This window comes from Archocentrus centrarchus, chromosome 7 (genome assembly GCF_007364275.1).
Source record: "Archocentrus centrarchus isolate MPI-CPG fArcCen1 chromosome 7, fArcCen1, whole genome shotgun sequence".
Lineage (NCBI taxonomy): Eukaryota > Metazoa > Chordata > Actinopteri > Cichliformes > Cichlidae > Archocentrus > Archocentrus centrarchus.
In genome coordinates this window covers 35,704,733-35,725,565 of record NC_044352.1, presented here as the reverse complement: position 1 = coordinate 35,725,565, position 20,833 = coordinate 35,704,733, and the positions used below count along the sequence as shown (strand labels likewise).

Here is a 20,833-nt window from a genome sequence, read left to right as displayed (position 1 = left end):
GGTAAAAAAAATAAGACAGAATTTCACAAAGGTACAGAGAATCGACTGTTCCCAGCACACTCACACTCATAGCTGCCAAGTTCAGGTGATACAGATGCCCAGCAGCATGTCACAAACATTTACACACACAGTTATTGTTTTGCTTGTGTGAAGTTGACAGAGCTAAAATAATAAAGGATTAAATGGGGGACTACTATTTCTTCATCTTGAGGTCAAGCAAGGGGCATTCATGAGGTTTCCTACTTAGAGAACAGAATGAAAGAAAGTTTCAGTCAAAACCTACTCCACACAGGGGTTAGCTAGAATGGCTTCACCTTTAATTAATGAGCAATTAAATCTGATATTTCAGATTAATTAAGGTGTGAGTCAAGGTGTGAAATAAGATGTGGGTCATTGCAATGAGGGGTTTTGGGTGAAACCAATGTGGGACTCCCCCCCCACTCTATCACGTAAACTATTGAGGTCAGCTGAAGAGAAGTGTGATAGAGTGGGGGTTGAGGTGCCTGGAAAGGGAGCTCAGGACTGCACTGTAGATGGGGGATAGCTGGTGTCGTAAGCCACCACCTCTGTTCAGTGATGGTTGGTTTTTACTCCTCTTTCAAACCATCTCTCTCTTTGTGCCTGTCTGAAAGAGTGACCTTTATCCTTTAGGTGCAGAATTACAGCTGAGTCTTGTCCTGTCAAGGTGGCTCTTCTATGTTGTGCCATGTGTTTTTGTAGAGGCAGTTTGGTTTCTCCAATGTAGAGGTCCAAGCACTCCTCACTGCACTGCACAGCATACACTGTGTTGGTTAGCTTTTTCCTTCAATGGGATAGCACCTAGCCACTGGTACAAATACGTGGATGATACCTGCGTCAAAATCAAAATCCAAGAAGTAGAAGCCTACACGAGCAACATCAACTCAGTGGATAAACATTTTTACCAGGCAGGATGCCAAGGATAATAGGTTACTGTTCCTGGACTGTGCTGTGCTTATTGAGGAAGATGGAAGCCTCAACACTGAAGTTTACCGGAAGCCCTCACATGCAGACCAATACCTAATTTTTGACTCCCACTGCCCACTGATTTACCTGTGGGATTCCAAGGTACTTGTAGCTGTCTTCAATGTCTGTAATGTTGCCTTCTGGTAGTGCAATCCCCTCAGTTCTGACTACCTTCCCTCTCTTTGTTACCATCCGACTACACTTCTCCAGTCCGAATGACATTCCAATATCATTGCTGTACTCCTAGTGGTGTGGATCAGTGAATAGATGTCTCGTTCACTCCTGGCATACAGCTTGATGTCATCCATGAACAGGAGGTGGCTGATGTTTGCTCCATTCCGTAGTTGGTTTCGTAGCCAGTGTTGTTGATGATCTGGCCAAGGGGATTCAGGCTGATACAGAACAGCAGTGGGGACAGAGCATCTCTTAGGTAAATCCCACACTTGATGGCAACTTGTGAAATTGACCTGCAGATGGCCTCTAGTGTTGTTCTCCACATCCCCACTGAGTTCTCGATGAAGGCTTTTAGGGTCCTGTTGATCTTGTACAGTTCTAGGCATTCCAGGATCCATGTGTGCGGCACTGACTCACAGGCTTTTTTGTAGTTAATCCAGGCGGTGCACAGGTTGGTCAGTCTAGTCTTACAGTCTTGAGTGACTCTATCTACCAGTAGCTGGTGTTTTGCTCCCCTGGTATCTCTGCCTATTCCTTTCTGGGCCTCGCTCCTGTATTGTGCCACATGCCTACTCATCTTAGCTGCTATGATGCCTGGCTGAAGTTTCCATGTTGTACTGAGGCAGATAGTTGGATGGGACTGGTCCCATCTGGAGGTCCTTGGGGATCAGGACTGTCCGGCCTTCAGTCAGCCATTCTGGGTGTGTCTTAGTGGTTCATTTGTGCTGCCAGGCACTTGTGGAGTGCAGTTAGCATCTTCAGCCAGTAGTTGTGAACCATGTCAGGGCCTGGTGCTGTCCAGCTCTTTATATATGTGACTCTTTCTTGGATGTCTGCCACTGTGATGGTTACTGGAGCCTGTTCAGGGAGGGTGCTGTGGTCTTAGATCCACTAGCCACTGAGCATTGGTGTTGTGTGACACATCCTCTCCAGCTCACTAGCGGCATCCCTGGAACAACCGGATTGGAAATGCCCTCACAGAGGAGTGAGGGAAACAGGTAAAGGAGAGTGTGGAAATCCAGCCTTAGCCGTCTTATCTACATCAAAGACTGTATGTGTTTAATAAAGACTTACCGATCCTTACCACCGTGCTCTGCACTTGTGTCCAGGTTTATGGAGGAGCTTAACACAGAGTGACTACAGAAGACCACAGGCTTGATTGCCCATAAAGAATATTTTAAAGAACTTCTCTACTCTTACAATGAAGCAGTGAAAGAGGCAAGGTCTTCTTTTTTTAGCAGTCTCATAAACTGTAATAAAAATATTCCTAGGGTATTATTTGACACCATCAACAGCATTGTTTCTCTCCCACCTCAGCATGCATTGGTAGCCTCTGACTGCAACTTATTTCTTAATCATTTTGTAAATAAGGTGATTTGCTTAAAATCCAAACTCTCCATTGGTTCTTCCCCTTTCGAAGATGACCTTCAGTGCTCCTCGTCATTTACTTCTTTTTCTCCAATTACATTAAATGACTTAACTAGTATAATGGATGAGATGAAACCCTCATCATCCTCATTAGAGAGCGTAACTCCTTCTGTCCTGTTTGGATCTCTTGCAAGTATTGGTCCTTCATTGCTATCTATTATTAACTGTTCACTGAGGCGAGGTTGTGTTCCTTCCTTTTTTAAGCAGCTTGATGCCAGTTCTCCCAGCAATTACCGGCCTGTTTCAAAATTACCATTTATTAGCAATTTATTAGAAAAAGTTGTTGAAACTCAATTCAGATCCTTATGATGCACATCACAGAATTCTGACCCTTTTTAATCCGGTTTTCAGAAACAGCACTCCACTGAAACTGCTCTTTTAAAGGTCTATAATGATCTTCCAATGGCATCCAACACAGGAAATTATTCTGTTCTCATACTGCTTAACCTCAGTGCTGCCTTTGATACCACTGACCATAATATTTTACTAAATAGGTTTAAAATTTGGGCCTCTTAAGGTATCTTCTCTTGCACTGCTTCTTTAACCTGTGGGGTTCCACAAGGTTCAATCCTGGGTCCATTGTTGTTCTCCTTTTACATCCGTCCGTTAGCTGGTATCAGTCTTTCTCTGGCATTTCTTATCATTTCTGTGCTGATGACCTTCAGCTGTACATGTCTTTTAGTACCCTGGTTGACTTTTTATCCCGGATCAGTGACTGGCTCTCCAATAATTGCCTTGTATTAAACTCCAACAAGACCGAAGCCATGATTATACACTGCTCAAAAAAATAAAGGGAACACTGAAATAACACATCCTAGATCTGAATGAATGAAATATTCTCATTGAATACTTTGTTCTGTACAAAGTTGAATGTGCTGACAACAAAATCACACAAAAATCATCAATGGAAATCAAATTTATTAACCAATGGAGGCCTGGATTTGGAGTCACACACAAAATTAAAGTGGAAAAAGACACTACAGGCTGATCCAACTTTGATGTAATGTCCTTAAAACAAGTCAAAATGAGGCTCAGTATTGTGTGTGGCCTCCACGTGCCTGTATGACCTCCCTACAATGCCTGGGCATGCTCCTGATGAGGTGGCAGATGGTCTCCTGAGGGATCTCCCCCCAGAACTGGACTAAAGCATCCGCCAACTCCTGGACAGTCTGTGGTGCCACGTGACGTTGGTGGATGGAGCGAGACATGATGTCCCAGATGTGCTCAATGGGATTCAGGTCTGGGGAACGGGCGGGCCAGTCCATAGCTTCAATGCCTTCATCTTGCAGGAACTGCTGACACACTCCAGCCACATGACGTCTTCAGACTCTGTCACGTCTGTCACATGTGCTCAGTGTGAACCTGCTTTCATCTGTGAAGAGCACAGGGCACCAGTGGCAAATTTTCCAATCCTGGTGTTCTCTGGCAAATGCCAAACATCCTGCAGGGTTTTGGGCTGTGAACACAACCCCCATATGTGGACGTCGGGCCCTCATACCATCCTCATGGAGTCGGTTTCTAACCATTTGTGCAGACACATGCACATTTGTGGCCTGCTGGAGGTCATTTTGCAGGGCTCTGGCAGTGCTCCTCCTGTTCCTCCTTGCACAAAGGCGGAGGCAGCGGTCCTGCTGCTGGGTCGTTGCCCTCCTAAGGCCTCCTCCACGTCTCCTGGTGTACTGGCCTGTCTCCTGGTAGTGCCTCCAGCCTCTGGACACTACGCTGACAGACACAGCAAACCTTCTTGCCACAGCTCGCATTGATGTGCCATCCTGGATGAGCTGCACTACCTGAGCCACTTGTGTGGGTCGTAGAGTCCGTCTCATGCTACCACGAGTGTGAAAGCACCACCAACATTCAAAAGTGACCAAAACATCAGCCAGAAAGCATAGGTACTGAGAAGTGGTCTGTGGTCCCCACCTGCAGAACCACTCCTTTATCGAGTGTGTCTTGCTTATTGCCAATAATTTCCACCTGTTGTCTATTCCATTTGCACAACAGCATGTGAAACTGATTGTCACTCAGTGTTGCTTCCTAAGTGGACAGTTTGATTTCACTGAAGTTTGATTTACTTGGAGTTATATTGTGTTGTTTAAGTGTTCCCTTTATTGTTTTGAGCAGTGTAGCTCCTCCTGATATACATTCAAGTATCAGTCAGGTGATTGCTTCCTTTTGCTCACCTGCGAAAACCAGTGTTCATAATCTTGATATAGTATTTGATTCCTCCTTGGGCTTTTTTTCTTTAACTTAAGGAACATTTCTAAATTGAGAGCTATAGTCTCCTCCTCTGATCTGGAAAATATTGTTCATGCATTTATGTCATCACACCTATTGTAATGCCCTTATTGTAATGCCCTTATTACCAGCTTAGACAAATAATCTCTCTCATGCCTCCAAGCAATACAAAATGCAGCAGCTAGACTCCTAACTCACTCTAGCAAATGAGTACACATTACCCCTATTTTATTCTTTTACATTGGCTCCCAGTTGCTTTTATAAATAACACCAGTTATTGGCCAGTGTTGCCAAAAACACTGCCCCCCCGCATGACTTTTTTTGCAAAAAGCGACTAAGTCTGTAACAGATCTGTCTGATAAATCCACTGACACTACTTTTAAATAAAACGACCGCACTGGAGATTCATTAATAAAGTTTTATTCTTGCGAAAAGGAGCAATACACTCTGACAATTCAGAGAGAAAGCTCAGGGCAGAAACACTCAAACAAGCAGTTAGTTATCTCTTGGGCTGCCAAACCCATCCATAGCTTCCATTATACATTCTTTCATTTTATTCCCTCCTGTTTATACTGACATAATCAGATTGTGATTTCACTGCGTCTAACTGATGTGAGAGAATGGAGATACATCTGTTTGGTGTGCACCGCAATATCTCCAATCAGCTTTAAGAATTTTGATTATTTTACGTCACTGAGTACATACCTACTGAACACTGGGATGTCCGCTGCCTTTTCTGAATATTCATCTCTATTGATCAATTCATAGAACCAGATGGTCTTTGACAATCAAAAAGTAAATAAATAAAAGTGAAAAGAAAAGAAAAGAAAAGAAAAGAAAAGAAAAGAAAAGAAAATCTGAATCTTTTTGGCTATCACGTTTGGCTAGGTTCTTTTCAGGCAGTTTCTTTTGATCTGGCTTTACTCATGCATTACATTTAGGGAGTAAAACACTAGTTAATATTTAACTAGAGATAAACCTAGATAAACTTTCCAGACTAGTATTGATGTGTCACAGATACATCAATCTAAGTTTATACAATGACCAACAACAAACAAGAAATATCAGTAAAGAAATATCAAAGACTTGAGGTATGAGAAGATATAATCACAATATGCTTTTTATTGGTAGTATTTTAGTTTTTTTTTCTGAGGAATAAATGAGACGTTGATTTCTTGTCAACCACCATCTGATGAAATACAAAAGACGTGTGCTTGTCATACTTCCCCCTGCCGCTTAGAGGCGCTGTGAATTATGGGGGTGGTTATGTCTGTTTTCAGAGCAACAGCTTCCAATGTGTTTCCTGGAGCAGCATCGCTAAATGAAAGCAGGACGAAACTTCAGCAGTTACTATAAAAGAATGTTAGTAGATATTATGACGATGCAGAATGCAATGACCACGGATTAAAAAAATAGGTTCGTCTGCGCATTCGTCTTTTCATGCAGCTCAGTCACATTTTAATATTTGTTGTATTTACTGTACGACTAGACTGTGGACCTGTGATATCTCTCGGTGTCCTCGCGTCTCCTGGCTGATCGATGTGAGCTGACAATGTTCCTGGCTCCTGCCAATCAGTCCCAGCTGATTCGGTCCAGCCAAAAGGACGAATATTATCGAGCCACTCTGAGAAACAACGCGAACGACGCGTTCCAGGCACTCGTAGGTAAGTAAAGCACAGCGAAGCTCAGGCGTTGAATCTGGGAAACCTTTCTTTAAAACGCTCACTTTACAGCAGTTCGTTCTATCTATCTATCTATCTATCTGGCTATCTATCTGTCTATCTATCTATCTATCTATCTATCTATCTATCTACACACGCGCAGTGCTCAGAAAAAAAAAATTAAAGGAAGAATGTTAATTGGAGTATAGTATCAAGTCAAATAAACTTAAGGGATATTGATCTGGTCGCTTAAGTAGCAGAGAGGGTTGTTAATTGTTGTGACCTCTGTGGGCATTACCTAACTATACTTGCCCCAGGGTCCTTATAAACTTATAATCATTCAGGGAGGCGAGGATACAGTACAACCCTATTTACTCAGCTGTTCGAACATCAACGGTACAACAGCACAGGAGACAGTAATCGATCACCGAGCACAGTGATCTAGACAGCCCAACAGAATCGAGCACTGAGTGCTCTCTGGAGTATACCACATCAATCAGTTATAAATATATATATATATATATATATATATATATATATATATATATATATATATATATATATATACACACACACACACATACACACTCTTCTCCAAAAGTATTGAAACAGTGAGGCGAATCCCTTTACTTCTACTGTACTTGTACTGTACTGATATCAAAAAAACAATGTGAGACAAAAGATCAACAAATACCTTATGTTTCCAGGTATTTGCATCTGGATCTGATCCACAGTTTCATAGCATAGCGGTTTTTTCTGAAACCACCCATTTTTCTTCTGTGCAAAAGAATTGGAACATGTGACTGACAGGGGTGTTTTGTTGCCCATGTTACATTAATTATTCAAACAATAAATAGCGCTGGGTTTTGCCTGTGTAGACTGTGCATTTATAGTTAGAGAAGTACCCAACATGAAAACCAGAGAGAGGCAGTTGTGAAGCTGTGAAAAGATGGAAAATCAAGCAGAGCCATTGCACAAATATTGGAATTAGTAAAACATGACTATCCAAGAAGCATGAATGCATGGAACATATTGTAACTCTGAGTATGGTCCAAGATTATTGACTGTGTGACTGAATGTAAAAGATGTATGTACCTTCCAGACCTGAAAAGTGGTACTCTTCGCACACTTTGCAGCAGCGGTGAGGCAAATCCTCTCTCTGGTTGTGTGTGATCTCAACATTTGATTCTAACCAGTTTATGGCCCCAGTGTCTAATTACAAGCATTATTGAATTCAACATGATGTTACTTTGTAAATTGTGGGCCCCATCAGAGTCAGAAGAAAGAAAAGTAAGGTATACTTTATGGTAATTTTACTTTGCCATTAACAAGTTGCTACTATATGAGTGACCGTCAGTCTCAGTCATACTTATCTGTCACGTCCCATTTTAAAAGAACAAGAAGTCAAAGGCCAAATGCTCAGCTTGAGGCTTTAGTAATGGTCGCAAAGTCACAGAGGCTACATCCATCTTTTACAGTCTATGGCTAATACAACAGTGGGGTACAAGGTACAAGCTCTAAAGCTAAATTTAGGAGCTGTTTATTATCTGGACTGTTGCTAAACTGCATCAAGTATCTTTGGTGTCAGTGCTCATAGAGCAGTTCAGAAAGCAGGTGAGCTGTTATCATCAAAATGGGAGCTGATAAAGAAAGCGTGATCTGAGTTTATATTTGTTTTTCTCTCTTTTCCTGTAGGATCTAAAAGATGGCTGGACTGGAGGAAGGAGATAGAGCTGTTGTCAGATCTTACATATTATGGCCTAACAACATTCTTGGGTAGTCATCATAAACCACTTTTGCTTAATGTACCTAGAGTTTTCCTGTTATGAGAAGTTTTGATCCGTCATTCTCCCCTCTAGGCTATCAATCTCTGGGTGAGGAATATGTTAACATTGTCCAAGTGGATCCCACTAAACGTCAAATCCCCTCTCAAGCCAGACGAGGCATCTTTGTCCTCTGCCATACCTTTTTTCCTTATCTCATCAACAAGCTGCTGGTGTGCCTGGAGAATGAGCTTGAAGGTGGGCAGGAGAGCCACAGTCGGCAGCAGGTGGGGTCTGGGCCTTGGAGCCTTGAGGCTTGGCTGAGGAAATGGGTCCAGAAGATAGTGGCGCTGTTGTCAGAGCCCCAGAGGAGAGCATGTCTGCCCGCTGTGTTTGTCATCCAGCAAAGCCTGACCCTCCTGCATCGCCTCCATGCAGCTCTGTTTTATATCAACGGCTCATTCTATCACCTATCCAAGAGAGCAGCTGGTATCAGTTATGTAGGTAATTACAAAATACAGCACTGTCAAAGTATTTGCCCCCTTCTTCATTTCTTGGTTTGTTTGTTTTGGATCATTTCAGCTTTTCAGAAAATGTGGTTAATCACAGTTAATTCATGATTTAACAAGAGGCGTGATTACTTTTTCGCACAGGGCCAGGATCCAAACATAGGTTTGGATAACTTTTATTTACTCTTTAAAATTAAAATTTGATCAGAAACGTGTGACAAATAGACAAACGTGCAAAAAAGAAATCAGGAAAGGGCAAATACTTTTTCAAAGCACTGTATGTGAACTTCTGTTTGACCGAATAGGAAAATCAAATATGTACTATTTATGTAAAGGATAAAGCAGCCCAAGGCAAATTTATATATAAGATAAATCTAAATATCTGCTAAGCAGAAAGAAAAAGCCAACCCCAGTGTGACTGCAAAGGAACTCCAAGAAGGTTTAGCCAAAAGAGGAGTGGACCAGGTACTCCTGTAATGCACAAGCAAGGTCTACAAGCTTCAGAGGTAGACCATACCTTCCACCACATCACAAAGGTCCTAAGGCTGCAAAGCTACAAGTGGATCAGCCACTAAGTTTTAAAATGATTGTTATATACAGAGGAAGGTTGTAGAAGAAAGAATGAATGTTGGTATATTGTTCATGCACATGTGCTGCAGTTAGGCAAGAAAATGAAAGAAAAATATGGCTTCTATGCACCAGGACTGTGATCCAGGGCAGATCTGAGAAGGCATCATCAACCCTATTTTTAAAAGAGTTGGTACATTGTGTAAAATATAAATAACAACAAAAGCAATGGCAAACAGTGAAAGCCTGCATCTAGTTAAAAAATGTATCCAGTGTGTATACACACAGACTTTAAATGGGTGGCTAAACTGATATATTAATAGCCAGCCACATATATTTGGTAAGTCATTTTCACGTCGTTCTGCAGTCCACACTGCAGTACTCCAACTTGAACTTCATCTTGGACTTCAGAGCATAACAGTAGCTACACACCCAGATGTTGGAGTTGTATATTTAAAAACAACAGCTGTTGACCAAAGTGAGGTATAACTACAACAGCAGCACAAGCAGCCCACAGACCAATTGTACCATATACAAAGTACATGGTACAACAGATGACTTCTGCAGGCAGATGGTCTCTCCAGAAGAATGCCAGTGCACTACTCCTGTTGAACCGTAATTTCAACTTCAGTGGGAGTGTGCTAAGTTAAAAGAACAGAGATGTAAAAAGTACTGATTTGAAAATCTTAAAATCACTTCTAAAGCTGACTGACTAATAATGTAAGGCGTCCAGGTAAGAGCCAAGCTGTAGCATTTTGGACCAGTTGCAGTTGGCCAAGCAGTGACAGACTGACACCTAAAATAAAGGCTGTTACAGTAATGAAGGCCATGTTTTTCAAAGTTAGAAGCAGTGAACAGCTTCACCTTTGCAAGTTATCAAAGCTGAAAGAAGCTAGTTTTTAACAACATCCTTTATCTAGTAACAGTAAAAGTGCTGTCAAAGATCACTCCTAGGGTCTTTGCAAAGAGTGACTTAAAGATCCTTAAATGACCGTAGTTAAGAAAGATTAAAGCAATCCGTCCACATTTTAATGTCTTACAGTCCAAGGAGAGCTTTCGAGGAGTCATGGCTTTGCACTTAAGCAGCAAGTAAATCTGTAACAGTGAAATGAGACGCCATCTTTTTTAAAGACTGAACTAAGGGAACATTTATGTCAAAAAGACTGGGCCATGAATGGACCTCTGAGGACCGCACATGATGTGAAGCCTAACTAAAAACCTTCTGTCAGGAAAATGAGCTTTAAACCATTGCAGAGTAGTTCTTTTATTTCCAATGAAGTGCTCCACCTGAGGATACCATGATCCACAGTATTCAAGGCAGTGCTGAGGTCGAAAAGTACCAAACTTGTAGAATCTCCTTAGTTGTTATCATTAAAAAGCTATTTGAAAATTTTAAAAGTGGAGTTTCAGTGCTGTGGTGGCCATCCATTTTATTCCGCTTATCCTCATTGATGATGGGTCTTGTTAGTAATAGACTCCACTGTAGCATGTTTAAGATCAGCAGGAACAGATGAGGCAGAGCTTGTGCCGTGCTTCATACGCTCAGCACTGCTAACAAAAAAAAAATATTCTGATAGCCAATCAGCATTTAACAGAATAAACTTGTGTCAGTGTGCCCCTGGAAAAGAGATTTGGGTGCTGAAAATAGGCATGTAGGCCTACATAGATATTCCATTAAAAGTCCTAAATGATTTATGACTGATTGTATTAATCACTGTATTCTGACCACAACTGTACATCTCTACACGTGTAGAAACCTCATTTTACTTGAGTTCCATTAAAACTGACACAGCTTGTGTGTGTGTGTGTGTGTGTGTGTGTGTGTGTGTGTGTGTGTGTGTGTGTGTGTGTGTGTGTGTGTGTGTGTTTGTTTGGGGATGTAGATGCGCGTCGTGGGGCTGAACAGCGATGATGGCACCATCGGGAGCAGCTACAGGCTGCTGGGGGTCATGTCCCTCCTCCAGCTGCTCATCACTGTGTGTCTGCAACTAAACAACTTCAGACAGAGACAGAGAGCCAGGCAGGAGTGGAAGCTGTACAGGAACCTCAGGTACAGAAGCAGCGAACGCAGTTCTGTGACAGCTTAGATATCAGCTTCATCTGCTCATCTCAGGACAGCTTCAAACCAGTCCCCTGCTGAAGGTGGATTGTGCTTTTTCTGAACCTTAAAATTCTGATTGTTCCTGTTGTTTTGCCAGCACAGCAGGTGGTCCTTCATTCATCACTGTCTGCAAAAACACACATTCTAGAAACAGGACCTGATCAAATCCGTGTCATGATACTAACTCATGAATTGTGTCTGAAGTCTGCAGCACAGACAGACCTCCAGCCCCAGAGCTGCCCGCTGCATCCTCTGCCTGGAAGAGAGGAGACACTCCACCTCCACCCCCTGTGGGCATCTCTTCTGCTGGGAGTGCATCACAGAGTGGTGCAACACCAAGGTCAGGCTCATGCTAAGACTTACACAAGTTTGACAAATTCTGTCACCTGTCAGTCTAAAATGTAACTGGATCTGAACAAATAGCAGCACCAGTGTGATTTCTACTGGTAAACCATGGAGAATAACATGTTTTGGGTTATATTTTAAAGGGTATTGACGTGTGGATGCAGTACTCTGTGACAGATGATGCTTACTAGATTACTATTTGACATTTATATTTGTAGCTGAGTCAAAAAATGCATTATTTCCTTTGATTTTCTGTGGACATGATTAATAATTAATGAAATCACTCCAACATCATGTTTGAAAAATAATGTGCACCAAACTCCAGTATTTGTGATGACCTGAAACTGCATAAGAAACAATAACTGCATAAAAAAAAAACCCTGAAGTTTTTTTTTTATTTCATTTAAAAAATATATACCCAGTGAAAAGTTTGAAATTTTCTGCAGTAAGCCCACAGTGATCTCAGTGCTGCAGAAAGCACATGCCTACATTCACATGTAGCTGACAGCCCTGATTTCACCCGTGAACGCTGCAGATTAACTTTTTTAGCAATGATCAAAAACGTAACAGATTTTCATTCACAGCAGAGGTGAGTCCTGGAACAGTAGCAGTTATTTTTTTAAACTTTGTAATGTTAACTAGCTACCACCAACATGTAGAAGCACTCTATTTAAACTAGCAAATCTTTAAGTGGCCATCCATCCATCCATCCACCCATCCACCCATCCACCCATCCATCCATCCATCCATCCAGCTACATAAATAAAATTAAATTGTATAGCTGTGTTCCTGCTAATGTTGCAGGCCTACTTAGTGTGCAGTGCTCTGGTACTATGAGTGACTGGGTTGTACTCTTCATTCTGGTGTGGTGTTAGCCACCTGAAGTTTTAGTAACACAAACTAAACTAGCAGGGCACTCAGTAGATCCATACCTCCCAACCCCAAATTTTCTATTACTAATCTATTACACTGCATTAGATCCCACCCAATGTTGTCATACTCCATCATTACAATCATAACATAATGTATTTTATTGGCTTTTAAAAACTGTAAAATATGAATTTATATTTTTATTATATAAATGAGATCCACATGAACAGATAATGGTATATATAGTCTAGAAATATTTTATTCAGTTTATGTACCCTAATAAAAAATGTACCCCTATGTACCCTCTAAAAAAGAAACATTCACCAAGAAATTAATTGTATAAGTGTAGGTGATTTTTTTTTTTTTTTGTAGGGTTTATAGTTCACTTTGCATTATTTTGAGTATTTTAATTTAAAATTAAAAAAGACAATGAATTGTCAACTGTAATCATTTATACCTGAGTACCAAATTTAATCACGATAGATGAAAAATTCACTGAGATTTTTGGTGACCTTGAAAATGAAATGGGCCCCTAAGGAATATTTCCACAAAGTTTCATCAGTTGTGGTTCAAAACCTTCTGAGTTATATTGATAACAGACAAACGAACAGCGGTAAAAACACAAAACTTCATCTGCCGGTGGGCAAGGCAACTAATCAGTTATTAAATTTAGCTGGAGACAAGACGCAAATCGCACATTGTCAGAAATTATGTTAGAATTAGTTAGAATGCACGCAAAGCCACTGTTTTAATTTTAGATCCATACTCCACAGAACCTTTATGGGGTAATTAGTATATTTTAAAAGCCCTTCTGTGCACCTGATCCCTTGTGTTTATGTAACTGCAGCATGTGTTTTACAGGCAGAGTGCCCCTTGTGTCGGGAGAAGTTCCAGCCTCACAGACTGGTGTACCTGAGGAACTACAGCTAGGACCACAGAGCCAGATGCTGCAGACACACACAGACATCCTGCCACTGGACTGTAATGGACTAAACTGGAGAAAACACAGCTGTTGGCTTTTTTCTTTGATTAATGGTTCTCAGAAAGAAAGGTTGTTGGTTGAAAGTTTTTAGTTTGTATTAGTGGAATAATGTAAATATTACTAATTAGACATATTATTAATATGTACACAGATGCTAATAAAAAAGGTAAAATGTCCAAAAGTGTATCTGATTTGCTTGTGGGCTTCTAGTGTTAGGTAGCACTCATCCAGATGTGATCACTTCTGGCTCCAAGAAACCCTCAAATATGAATTTAGACTCAAAAACTGTAAGCTAAAGACCCTGCAGTATTCTAGAGATGATCCACTTTGAGCAAGCACTAGGTGATAGTGGGAAGGGCAGCCATCTGCCTCAGCCAGTTGGGCATAAGGGTAAAGAAAGGAGAAGGAGAGCATAGGGAGACAGGAAATAAAATTCTAGGAGCAAGAAGGCAAAAATTAATAACCTGCAGCAGTGGTATATGAACAAGGGTGCTTAAGGGTCACCTGATCCCGACCTAACAATCAGCTTTATGAAAAATGAAAGTTTTAAGTCCATCCATCCATTTTCTTCCACTTATCCGGGGATGCAGGGGCAGCAGTCTAAGCAGAGAAGCCCAGACCTCCCTCTCCCCAGCCACCTCCAGCTCATCCAGGGGGACCACAAGGCGTTCCCAGGCCAGCCAAGAAATGTAATCTCTCCAGCCTGTCCTGGGCTCTGCCCCGGGGCCCCCTCCTGGTAGGATATGGCCTGAACACCTCACCCAAGGTGAGGTGCACGACAGTGCTCTCCCTCATGGTCGAGATCATGTAGGCAGTTCATCGAGGAGAAAGAAATTGAAACCCCACACTTGCCTGACATAAATCCACCTCTGGGTCATTATGTTTCAGTCCATCCACCAGATTGAACGTCAGACTGTCCAGGAGCTCAGTAATGCCCTGGTCCAAGGACACTACCCGACATCTCATTAGGAGCATTCCTCGAAATTGTCAGGCATGCATACAAGCACATGAGGGCCATACAAACTACTGAGTACAAATTTGAGCTGCTGCAGTGAAATTTTGGACTAGCCTGTGTTAGGGATTATTTTTTACTCAGTGAATAAAGGGCAAATGTTTAAAGGTAAACTCCAGTAAATGAATTAATAAACAGTGGATCAACCAAATAATAAACAATTAAATAATACATTAGAGAGCACCTGATCAGAAAGTAGTAGACTAACTTCTCTGTTTCAGTGCATCTTATCTTGAGGACCAGCCACAAGGACACATAACTAAAACATCAGGAAGATGATGTGCTTCCTGACTGCACAGCTGAGGAATCATGAGTCATGAAAACCAGCTTGTGACGAAGGTCACCTCATAGCACCCAGATGTTGTTTGTTTAAGATAAGAGGAGGCTGACAGTATAAAAATGTTTTGGTTAGACAGGAGCACGGCTCAGAGAGAGAGAGCGTGCACACTCTTACTCTGGGTCCCCGCATGGCCATGTGTGTGTTTTTCCTGATTCTTTAATACATTAAATGTTTTACTTTTTTAATTAAAGTGTTTCAGGTGTCTTCCTTCACAAAAAACCTGTTTACCTGACACCTGCTACATTCATTTTTCATTTTGATTTTCAGCATGTCTTTGAATTCAGACCTCTGTAAGCTGATCATGTTCATTTCCTTCAAATGATGTGGTATCCTTTCATTCCCCTCCACTGAGATCTGATGTGTTTCCAAAGTGTTCCTTTGACATTCAGATTTTCTTCTGCCAAAGCAAATAAATCTAATTTTTTTATCTTTAGTATTTTTATCTAATGATAAAAAGCAAACCATAAAACAAGCACAGTGAATGTCTGGATAATTCAAGCATTAGTTTAAGATGACGAATAGAGACAATCAACCTGAGGAGACTTGAATGTTTGAAAGGCGACTCCTAACCTCTTTAAACAGTGAAACAATAAAAACTGTCACTGGCTGTCAGCTGCTGGATTTTATCTGAGAGACAAAGCAGGATTAGTGGGTTAGTGAGGTAAGTGGAGCCTAAAGCCAGAGCTTTCTTTGTGACTCGGCTATATTGCTGTGATTACTTAAGCTGAACATATAACCTGTTCAGGAGGAGGTTATGTTTGGTTAAAAAAAAAAAAATCTGTTAAGCTGTATGAAGGAATGCCACTGAAAGAAGTCATGCACTGAAACTAACAGAAACAATTTTTTCATATTAACAATCTATATAGTTGCTTTACACAGGCACACATATCTGTTAATGGGTCAAGAAAAAGACTAAACATTTCCATCAGTGTTCTGCTCAGTCATACCAGTATCCCAAACTGAAGCTCCTTTTTTAGAAGGTTCAGTAAACCAGCACCGTAGAGCTGGCAGTACAAGCCTTCACGTTTTAACAGATGCCAATAAAGGAGGTAGTACTTCATCTGAATGTGGTGCATCTCATTGCTGATGTCAGTTGGTGTAACTGATAAATTATTTTGGAATTGATTCTGTGGCTCCCTCCATACAGTTGGAATAGTGAAGCACAAGCTCTTTCTCTTTCCCTTCCTCCACGCTCAGAGTTTTCGACACACGCCCGTCAAACTGAACGAGTAGCTTGTCACCCAATTTTATTCTATTTTATTTTTTTACAAGTGTGCAAAGTTTGATGGGACTAGAAGTTATGTTCAATGATAAAGTTGTTGTGGATTTCCAGATTTCAAAAAGGGGGATAATTTTGTTGAAATGCATGACAGGTTTGTGTCCCTGGTAATAGTGAAGTGTGTGAAGTTTGATGGGTCTGACTTGAACAGTATAGAAGTCATGGCTGTTACGGGGTTATTGCAGTCAACTGCTTTTATTTTGTTAGGCACAAAACCCCGGAAGTAGGACCTGTCGGATCGTTTTTGCTGAATACACGTTTAAAACTGGAAACTCACGTTGAGTGTCTGTGTTCATTGAATGCTGCATCGTAACATGGTGTCAGAAGTCGGTGAACTTGCGCTTTTGCCATAGCCTGATTATCGTGGGCAATGTCAGTGGACGGTAGCAGCGATACTGTACGAGTGACCCAGCGCCCGCCGATCGCACGGCCAGGCATGGCTGCCAACATTCCACCACCATCTCCCATGAGCTTTGCGGGCGACTGGAGTGTAAACTGGGAAATCTTCAGGGCTGAATTTGAGGACTACGCCTTGGTCACCGGTCTTGCTGACAGGACAGGTGATGTTCAAGCTGCTATGCTGCGAACTGCGATGGGAAGTGAGTGCAGGCATGTTTATCGTCACAATCTGAACCTCACGGCCGAGCAGCGAAATGACCCTAAAGCTATACTGGATGCACTGGAGCAGTAACTTCAAGCCTGCCAAGAACGTGATCTATGAGAGGAATGTGTTCGGACGATGCACGCAAGAAGACGGAGAATCGATTGACAGTTTTGTCACCAGACTAAGAGAAAAAGCGGCCACATGTGATTATGGTCAGTTGAGGGATGAAATGATCTGCGATAAAGTTGTACTGGGAATTACAGATGAGAGCACTAGACGCAGGCTATTAAGAGAGAAGACATTAACACTTGCTAGCGCAATTGAAATGTGCCATGCAGCGGAGCAGACTGACATGCGCATGAAGATGATGGAGTGCGCGCCTCGATCCGAAGCCGTACACGCGGTTGCCCGGCAACGATTCAGACCAAGCACCTCGAAACAGAGCGCTCCAACCCCAGCCACCGTGGCTGGTATTGCATGCAAATACTGTGGCGATGCACACTCCAGGGGTAAAGAACATTGCCCCGCATTCGGCAAATCCTGCAGATTATCTGGCACAATGAATCATTTTGCAAAGATGTGCATGAAAAGCAGGAAGACTGAAAGGAAGCTAAACTGTGTAGATAATTCATCAGAGGGTTCAGAAATGAATGATGGTGACATATACATGCATGAGTCTATAGGAGCAGTGCAAACAAAGGGGAAGAAGTGGTTTGTAAGCATCAAAATCAACAAGAAGTCTCAACGTTGTCAGCTTGACTCAGGTGCCACCTGTGATGTGATGAGCCACAAAGACAAAATGAAATTGGCACCCAATACGCCACTGAAGGCCAGTAACACCAAATTAAAGCTGTATTCCGGTGACATGTTGCACTCCATGGGCATCTTTGAAACTGCCTGTGTGATTAATGGCCGAAAGCACAGGCTAGAGTTTGAGGTGGTTAAGACGGAGCAGAAACCTTTACTGTCGGGCTCCACTTGTGAACGCCTCGGTCTTATTCAGTTCAGGAGTCCAGCAGAGGTACATGCAGTAGAACACAATAGCTTCAGAGTGTTGACCAGAGAGCAGCTGATTAAAGAATATGGGGATGTTTTTAACTCACCTGTGGAATCTGTGCCAGGGGTGGTTCACTTTGAACTAGACCCAACCGTTCCCCCTGTGCAGTGTGCCCCTCGCAATGTCCCCATTGCAATGAAGGCAGTCGTCAAAGCGCAGCTGGATGAATACCAGGCAGATGGACACATCACAGATGTCATAGAGCCAACAGAGTGGATTAGCAACATGGTTGTAGTAAAAAGGCTCGACAAACTACGAATATGTCTGGATCCAAAGTTTTTGAACAAGGCTCTGAAACGTTCGCATTACATTATGCCCACACTTGAGGATGTTTTGTATAAACTGCCAAAGGCTAAAGTTTTTACACTGGTGGATGCCAAGCATGCCTTTTTGCAGTGCAAACTGGATGAGGAGAGCAGCCTCATGACCACTTTCTGGACCCCCTGGGGCAGGAAATGCTGGCTTAAGCTGCCTTTTGGAGTGTCTGTGGCCCCAGAGGTCTATCAACGCAAGCAGCATAAGCTCCTGACTGGACTGAAGGGGGTGGAGCCGATTGCAGACGACATTTTGGTTGTGGGGTGCGGGGACACTGAAGATGTGGCAGAAAGAGACCATGACAACAACCTGCGGGCACTGATGGAGCGCTGCAGAAAGGTGAAATTGCGGCTGAGCTTAAAAAAGCTACAGTTCAAAGTAGCAGAGGTCCGCTTCCATGGGCACATCCTGTCAGCCGCTGGCTTAAAGCCCGACCCTGAGAAGGTGAAGGCCATCATAGACATGCCAAACCCTTCGGATGTGAAAGGTGTACAGCGTCTGGTAGGCTTTGCTAACTACTTAGCAAAGTTCATGCCACACCTATCAGATGTCTGTGAGCCACTACGGCGCCTTCTAGACAAAGACACCACATGGCACTGGCTTCCCAAGCATGACACGGCAGTGTCTGAGCTGAAATCACTGGCTACATCTATGCCAGTGTTGCATTATTACGATGTGACCCGATCTGTCACAGTACAAAGTGACTCCAGCCAGAGTGGACTCGGGTGCTGCCTCATGCAAGAGGGCCAACCAGTTGCTTTCGCGTCAAGAGCCCTCACTCCTACAGAGAGAAATTACGCACAAATTGAAAAAGAGTGCCTCAGCATTGTTTTTGCCTGCCAGAGATTTCATCACTACCTGTACGGACGTGATGTTGTTTCAGTCGAGACAGATCATAAGCCACTGATTTCCATATTCAGTAAACCACTTCTCAATGCACCCAAGAGGCTTCAGAGCATGCTTTTGACGTTACAAAACTACAACCTGAAAGTTGTATACAAGCCAGGATCAGAGATGTTCATAAGTGACACTCTGAGCAGAGCCACAGCTACCTGCTCGGGCCGCGGCACCGTCTACGAACGTCAGGCCATCTGCTCACTGCAACAGGCACAATCCGACGTGCAATACATCAACCAGGCGGAATACTTGAATGTGAGCGAGCGACGACTTGAGCAGATCAGGCAGCACACTGACAGGGATGAATGCCTACAGTCTCTTAAAACCACAGTTATCACAGGCTGGCCAGAGTCAAAGGAATGCACGCCATTCAATATACGAGAATACTGGCCCTTTCGCGATGAAATCAGTGTGCAGAACGGCATTCTGTTCAGGGGACAGAAGGTCATCATACCCAGAGCGATGCGCCCAGAAATGCTTGCCCGTATCCACTCAAGCCACATAGGTGGGGATGCCTGCTACCGGCAGGCCAGAGAGACTCTATATTGGCCCAGCATGCAAGCAGAAATCAAAGATTTTGTGAGCGCATGCTCCACCTGCAATGAATATGCACACAAACAGCAAAAGGAGTCCATGCTGTCACATGAACTGCCCACACGACCATGGCAGATTGTTAGCATGGACCTGTTTACTCACAGACAGAAGGACTATCTGCTTATTGTGGACCACTATTCCGACTTCTAGGAGATTGAGCTACTCCCAGACTTGTCAGCAGACACCATCATTAAATGCTGCAAGTCCCAATTTGCTCGACACGGGCAGCCAGACAGAGTTATATCTGATAATGGCCCACAGTTTGGTTCTCAATTCAAGCGATTCGCCTCTGACTGGGAATTTGACCATGTGACCTCCTCACCAAGGCACCCAAAAGCAAATGGCAAGGCAGAGTCAGCTGTTAAAATAGCAAAAAACATTCTGCGTAGGGCAGCACGAGATGGAGCTGATCCATGGAAGGCTATTTTACACTGGAGGAATACACCCACAGAGAACATGGACAGCAGCCCAACACAACGACTTATGTCAAGGAGGCTCAAGACCTCTATACCTGTTACAAACAAGCTACTAGAGCCATCCGTGGTGGTGGGTGTCACGGAGAAATTGCGCCATCGGCGTCAGCTCGCAAAGTCCTTTTATGACCGAACAGCTAGGGACTTGCCAGAATTGGAGATAGGAGAGACAATCAGGATGAAACCTGTGCCAGGAGACACTTCTGGCCGCTGGAAAATCGGCACCTGTCTTCGCCAGGTTGCACCCCGCTCCTACCTGGTGGATGTTGATGGCACCCTCTACCGCCGCAACAGAATAGACCTCAAGGTAGCAGAGCCCACAGCGTCGGCGGATAGGGATGGGCCTGAACCCCTCCACACACCTACACCAGAGGGGAATGTCACTGACAGCCCAGCACCAAAAGTGGTGCTAAGCCCTGTGAGGCCCATGCCTGAGGCTTCCTCAGACACTGGGAAGCAAGCACCTCACCACAGCGGCACTTACACCAAAGCAGGGCGACTATCTAAACCGCCTGAGAGACTCAATCTATAAACTGTAATGTGTCATGGTTGTACTGTTGGGTTATTTACAGTATATGTACATGTATGTTATTTCAGACAACCAGTCAAAACGATAGGACAAAAGGGGTGAGAGTAATGTACT

At 43.0% G+C, this 20,833-nt stretch overlaps 1 protein-coding gene across 2 annotated transcripts; it reads left to right on the top strand.

Annotated features, from left to right (window-relative positions):
- Nucleotides 1-6,114: 6,114 nt before the first annotated feature.
- Nucleotides 6,115-13,795, top strand: pex10 (peroxisomal biogenesis factor 10). Of its 2 annotated transcripts, none has more exons than XM_030733823.1 (7): nucleotides 6,115-6,183; nucleotides 6,311-6,485; nucleotides 8,178-8,258; nucleotides 8,342-8,745; nucleotides 11,205-11,371; nucleotides 11,627-11,762; nucleotides 13,499-13,795. In XM_030733823.1, exons 2-7 carry the CDS (start codon nucleotides 6,374-6,376, stop codon nucleotides 13,565-13,567), a joined length of 969 nt encoding a protein of 322 aa, XP_030589683.1. In that variant the 5' UTR covers nucleotides 6,115-6,183; nucleotides 6,311-6,373; the 3' UTR covers nucleotides 13,568-13,795. The 2 variants fall into 2 exon arrangements, with proteins under 2 accessions (XP_030589683.1, XP_030589685.1); XM_030733825.1 differs by having other exon boundaries at nucleotides 6,124-6,237.
- The last annotated feature ends 7,038 nt before the right edge of the window (nucleotides 13,796-20,833 follow it).

Excerpts from the sequence above, each read along its gene's own strand:
- pex10 (XM_030733823.1), top strand. The coding sequence starts at position 6,374 with ATGTTCCTGGCTCCTGCCAATCAGTCCCAGCTGATTCGGTCCAGCCAA. Across the intron at positions 8,746-11,204 it reads GAGCAGCTGGTATCAGTTAT|ATGCGCGTCGTGGGGCTGAA; the intron begins GTAGGTAATTAC and ends TTGGGGATGTAG. Across the intron at positions 11,763-13,498 it reads CAGAGTGGTGCAACACCAAG|GCAGAGTGCCCCTTGTGTCG; the intron begins GTCAGGCTCATG and ends TGTGTTTTACAG.